The sequence below is a fragment of the Trachymyrmex septentrionalis genome, unplaced genomic scaffold, assembly GCF_001594115.1.
Source record: "Trachymyrmex septentrionalis isolate Tsep2-gDNA-1 unplaced genomic scaffold, Tsep1.0 scaffold83, whole genome shotgun sequence".
NCBI classification, from domain to species: domain Eukaryota; kingdom Metazoa; phylum Arthropoda; class Insecta; order Hymenoptera; family Formicidae; genus Trachymyrmex; species Trachymyrmex septentrionalis.
In genome coordinates this window covers 1106383-1112849 of record NW_017306018.1, presented here as the reverse complement: position 1 = coordinate 1112849, position 6467 = coordinate 1106383, and the positions used below count along the sequence as shown (strand labels likewise).

Genomic DNA, 6467 nt, shown 5'->3' with positions numbered 1-6467 from the left:
AAAAAAAAAAGAAAAGAAATTAGGAAATATCGTACAATAGAATATGGAGAATTAATTTATCAAACAACTTTAAGATTATAATTAATTATCCAGCAAATATAAGGACGCCATGCTCACAGAGCACCATATTGCAAATGTTACTATAAAAATAATTCAAGAACCAGCTCCTGATAATGTTGGCCAGTCAGTATTAGTTACAGTAAATCACTTTTTGTTATTCAGCTAGTAATTTTCGATTAATTTTCCGAGATAACAAATAGAAAAATGTAACATTAATCAATTCCAGGAAAATAAAAGTTAGAAAGGAACAAACACTCCAGAAAGACTCATTATTGCGTACGAATGACACTGACTATCAGTGTTATCAGAAGCTGGTTCTTGAATTATTTTTACAGTAATAAAATAACAACGTAAAGACTCTTTATGTAAAGACTCTTTATGTATAAACAAAATAAACAAAGTGAACGGCGAAAAAGAGTCGATGCATGATACATTTAATTAAAGATAATAGTCATAGATACATAAAATAAGAAGAAGTAGAACGGCATATATTAATATATATTTATTTATTATTTATTTTTTTATGTAGTCTTTTATTATTTTTTTTATTATATTCATTTTATTTTACATCTAAGGAGGGCTCAATCCAGCAGCCGAAACTTGTAATTGTTTTATATATTAATATACGCCGTTTTACTTCTTATTTTATGTATAATATTTATGACTATTATCTTTAATTAGATGTATTATGCGTCGACTCTTTTTCGCCGTTCACTTTGTTTATTTTATTTTGTTTTTACAGTAATGTTTGCTCTGTGAGCATAGTGAGCGTTCTTATATTTGCTGGATAATTAATTATAATTTTAAAATTGTTTGATAAATTAGTTCTTCGTATTCTATTAGATATTTCCTAATTTTTTTTCTTTTTTTTTCTTTTCCTTTTTCGTTCACTCTTTTTGATTTTAATTCTGACATTAAATTCTTGATGTAGGGGAGCTCAGCATAACAGGATAACTTTTATTCAGTTTTTATATGTTAGTTTATGTTGTCTCTGAGGAAGGCTCAAAAGTGAGTCGAAACATGTAAGCGCGTTTTAGTGAATAAAGAAGTTTCATACTTTATATTATTTGGCGGCGTCTTCTGCCCTTGACTCCTACTTGCTCCTATCCTTTCCAATTCTTTGATTTATAAGGAGTCTTGGTTAGCTTGATTTGTTATACGGATTTATAATGCAGATTATAAACAATACTATTTTTTTATTATAATATCATTTTATCCTTAGAGTATTCACAATGAGTCATTTCGTATCTTGTTTCTTTTATTCGAAATACTGCATCTGGTTAAATAATTCTTTCTATTCTTTCCTCCTTTTTAAATATGCAACTTCATAAATGTTTTTTAAAGATGTTAAAATATATATAAAAATCTATTCATAATTTTTGTATATTTGAAAAAATTATGAAAATTGATCACACACAAACGATCCATCATGCACAGTAAAAGAAAATTGTATATGTATTAAGAGTTAAACGTATAATTTAAAGATATCTTATTAAAATTAATACGACAAATAAATTTATTTAAGTATAAAAATTACAAAAAATACAGTATATGTTATGTGATATGACAGTATCTATTTTATTCATGAAAATAACGCATAATGTTTATTATAGGTATATACTTTTTGAGCTTTATTTCTCTACTAAAAAATAGAATTTTGACATCTTTTTTACATTTACCATAAAAATCTACGTACAATATTCTATTAGTAGAAAGAAAAAAAAGTAACAAAAAAGTAATGACTCGTTATATTTTGAGTAATAACGGTAACAAATTACTTTTGCAAATGAATAACAAGTAACGGGTACGAGTTCTGAATTCTAATATATATACAATTAATTTAATTAAATTAAAATAAATTATATAAAGAAATTATGCATTTTTATGATAACTCGATTTACTAAAGAATCACCTTAATGGCCACTTACGGAGTAAAAAAATATCTTTGAAACAAATGTGAGAGATACTTCTTTTCCATTGTTCCCAAATAAATAAATAAATAAAGCGTTCCCAAATAAATAAACAGATAAAGCGTTGCTTACAAACGCGGTTTTCTTTCCCTGGAATTTTCATTCTCAAGAATCGCGAACTTATTTATGTTGTATATATCTTCAAAATATCCAGGATAACTGCGATTCGATGCATCAAAAGACCATCGTTAGATCCGCGCTTCCTAGAACCTAATGCGAAGTCACGCTGGCGTGTAATTAGAGCGGGATGCATCGATTACGTTACTATCTTCCACAATAATCTCTACACGCATCCGGAAGAATACAGTAAGAAATTACATAAATGAATGAGTCATAAATGAGCGTGTATATCTTAAGATGGAAATAATACACGCGCGCGATTCGTAAGCATTGGCTATGCAGATTGCTTTTGTGTAGCTGTTTTATACAATCGAGATAAGAACGACCATTCTGGTAAACAATAGTCACTTATAGCAAGAAATAATAGAACATTTGCAGAAATAGAAAAAAAAGGAAAAGAAAAGGCATTTACGATTATTTTAGGGAAAAACAGTAAACTATTAATAATATTTTGATTATTTTATATGATATTTCACATATAAAACAGTAAACAGAAAATATATTCTTATATATTATATAGTAAAATATAATTAATTCCCGTAGAAGAATAATGTTTTACTGAATAATCTGTCATTAAATTAAATTAAAAAAAAAAAGCTAACATGTGGAGTCAAATAAAAAACTCAATTTTTAATTTGCTTCTTTTAAAATTAATAGTCAAATTCATTGAAAAATACGTGTGACGTCGAACGTTCTTGAATAAATAGTCGTAATCCACTTCTTTTCGAACATTAATTGCATTCACCGCTCGCAGCTTATCATTCTTAGCGTGGGTGCATTGTTCTACATTAATGCTCGCGACAGGACGTCAATTATCAAACTGGCATGTTGCAGGATGCGGAACAACGATCTAATCTCGACCGGCCGATCTTCTCGCCACATCGTTCTACGATAGAAAAAAGAAAAAGAGAATGAAAAGAAGCAAATTACCAACTGGCTTGTCGACAGGTTTCGTGAAATAAGTGTTCTAGAATTGAGTAGATGGGCGTAAAAGTAAGTGTGACCAAAGATCGTTAAGCCGTATCGCGGTGATTACGACTTTCAACGCTTCGCGATTTTGAGACTGAAAAGACCGTTTTTACTCAAGCCGGGTAAAACTTCGGCATCCAGAACGAACAGAGGTAGAGTGAATTTTCCGTCGCGCCTCTTGCGCGAGATCTCGCATTAACTCGAACCGGGCCAGTGATCGCCGCCGCTGCTGTAGCGAGTCGCGATCTCAGAAGGAATGATAGCGCTCATGTAATAGGCTATTGGAACTGAAAAACGATTCTTATTTGGAACTAATTCTTTAATGCAATTTTATTGATTCATGCGACATGTAAATAAGGTAAAAAAAGTGCTGTTAAATTATATGTAAGCGTTTTCAAAATACATTAAAGATAGTAAAAAATAGCATTTTTTGATAGACTCCATATTTGATTGTGATTCCGCTTAATTTAATAGCATTTTTTTATCTTATTAATAATATGAGCGGATGGATCAATAAAATTACATTAAAGAATTAGTTTTTTTTAAATCTCCAAATAATAGGCTATAATGGTACTTAATCGTCGTTATATAATAATACCGTAAGACGGGTACAGGTTGCACCAAGGGATAACTTCGTCACCCTGCGAAGAATAAAAACATGTACTCAGGTTCTTTTTCAGGATTATCTCTGACAATATTTGATAATAGAACAATAGAATATTGATAGAATACTGTATGTTTGAGGTTCCTATTTTAACAAATAAATTTTTAACAGACAATATGAGTTAAAATTTAGATACAAAGATATTATGATTTTTTCTAACAGATGGATGCTATTATAGATTGATTAAAATTATAAGATAATGAATATCATTTCATATGTCTAACTGATGCCTGAGTATCATTTCATATGTCTAACAAATAAATGAAAATTTTGGAAACATTAGATCGTTTTAAAACAAAAATTTCATATTTTGAATTTTTAGTTTCCGTGCTAGTCATATGTCGCATCATATGATTAACACAGAAGACGCAATATCGTAAATAAAATGTTATTAAAAACATGTATACTCCCAGTAAACACAATGTTACATGTAACATGAAATGTCAATTCAATAAAATAATTGTAATATAACACAGTGTATTATATTACAGTTATTTTGTTGAGCTGATATTTATTGAGCGTGTTATATATTTACGTTATATGTAATATTATATTTACTGATAATATCAATATATATTCATTTAAATAGTAGATAGTTCAAAACTTAATATAAAACGTATTGCATACATTCAGATTCAATATAAAATTATCCAGCGAGATATACCAAACTAAGAATACATTTTCCGTTTTAATCAGGGTTGGTACGAACAGTATCAGACAGTGTGGTTTTTTAATTTGGTTTTAATCACTCTGGTCAAAATCGATTTTGAGCAAAATTTAGTAATAGTTTTATTTTTCCCTGTATTACGTTATTACATACTTTTTCAGCTAGCCGAGCTCAGAGTTAAGATAGAGAGAGGTTAAAACCAGTTTTGACCACTGGCACTGATTGGATCAAAGCAAAAAAGGAGTGGACATTTGCCAACCCTGGTTTTATCCCTAACGTACTTTATTTATTAAAATAGATATTAAAAGAATTGATATTTTATAAATGTCAGAAATGTATAAATCATATAAAATTTTCGAGGGAATAAGATTAATAAACAAATACTTTTGTACAAGTTTATATTATTGTCAGTTACTGTTTCGACTGGACATCGGACATGTTTCATATATTTATTTTGTAATTTATATGTACGTACCAAAATATGAAATAAAATGTAACTTAATAAATTTTAATAAAATATAAAAATATGTTTTTATTATATATGTATTGTTATAACAAAAACTGTCGTTCTGTTCATACAATTCTATAAAACTTTTGTATAAACTATTGAAACATCCACGTCAGGTGACAACTCTACGAGTTGAATTAAAAATGTAAGTTTTTAACTTTTTTTTTCGATTTTAGTATAAAGTTCACTGCAGTACCTTTCAATTTTGCGTCTAACATTTTAATCCTATAAAAGGATTTTTGATTCCGTTCTGTAAATTCGGAGATTTTTATCGATATTTCAATATCTCAACAATCACTTCCTTTAAATAACGAATGCAGTTTACAGTATGTAATAGCAAGCATAAATAGTGAACCATGTTAGCGGATCATCGATAATTTGTATTGAAAAATGCGGCAACAAAGGTGGTATTATAAATTGTTTCACTACATTAGTAGTGGCCTACTTTACACTGTAGAGACCCTCTAATAAAGCTGCATTCCATTGCACGCATAATGCGCACAAGGTATCAGTTTACCTTTGTTGTTCGCAGAGTGTTAAACAAGGATACATTATGCGCATTATGCGTTCAACAGAAACAGCCTCAGAGTCGCGAATCGATTTGAGCTGACTTTTGTATTTAAAATCGATAACAGAGAGAGAAATATATTGTATCTCTGTGTCTAACTTTAACACGTCTCTAACTTAATCCTAAACCTGCAGTAACGGAATACATGTATACGTGTGTAAAAAATATGATAGTAAATCAATAGCGATGCATATTAATATATATATTTAAAATATATAATATATTATAAACGTATAAACAAATTTTATTTTCTTTATTTTTTACGTACTAGAGGATTGATTGTGTACCTTGACACGTGTGAAAGTTATATTATTGAGTAAATTTATTAGATACTAATGAAATTATAAATATTCTTGTGAACTTATTCATTTTCGTAATTTTAACTTCGTTTCAAGATACACAATCAAACCTTTAAATATTTTAAATAATTTTGTTTAAAAAAAGATGTTAAACTAAACAATTCTTCTTGCATGCATTATTTCGTCACGTAAATCAATCACGTAAAGAAATTTATTTGTTAATATCTTTAAAATATTTAATTTTAATTATATTGTTGAAATTTAAAAGTAACGCGAATAAGTAAGCAAATATAGAGCGGGAATTCCTGAAACAATGATGTATCAATGAATCGCGCGACTATCTCATATGTCGTGATTCTTACTATAGGATCTCTAATTTACACTGTATGTGGTTTAGGTCGCGATAGCTAGATTAATTAAAGATACCTACAAATTAAACAAAGATACGATATCTATCGTATAGCGGTTTAAACGTACGGTTGATATCGACGGGTATAAAGATTGCTTTGACTGACCGCGAATAAAAAACAATACAAAATAATAAAAATAATGAATATTATTAAATAAAAATTGATTGATTAAATACACATGTGTGAAAATATTAAGTTAAAATGGTTTTCCATGCTTATAATAATACTTCTT

The 6467-nt window shown here is 28.6% G+C and overlaps 1 protein-coding gene across 1 annotated transcript in view; it reads left to right on the top strand.

Annotated features, from left to right (window-relative positions):
* LOC108754968 overlaps nucleotides 1-3466 on the top strand; it is a 22404-nt gene extending 18938 nt beyond the window's left edge. The window contains exon 8 of the mRNA XM_018497650.1: nucleotides 2985-3466. Within this exon, the coding sequence (XP_018353152.1) occupies nucleotides 2985-3004 (20 nt within the window). The 3' untranslated portion in view covers nucleotides 3005-3466. The remainder of the gene's footprint in view (nucleotides 1-2984) is intronic.
* The last annotated feature ends 3001 nt before the right edge of the window (nucleotides 3467-6467 follow it).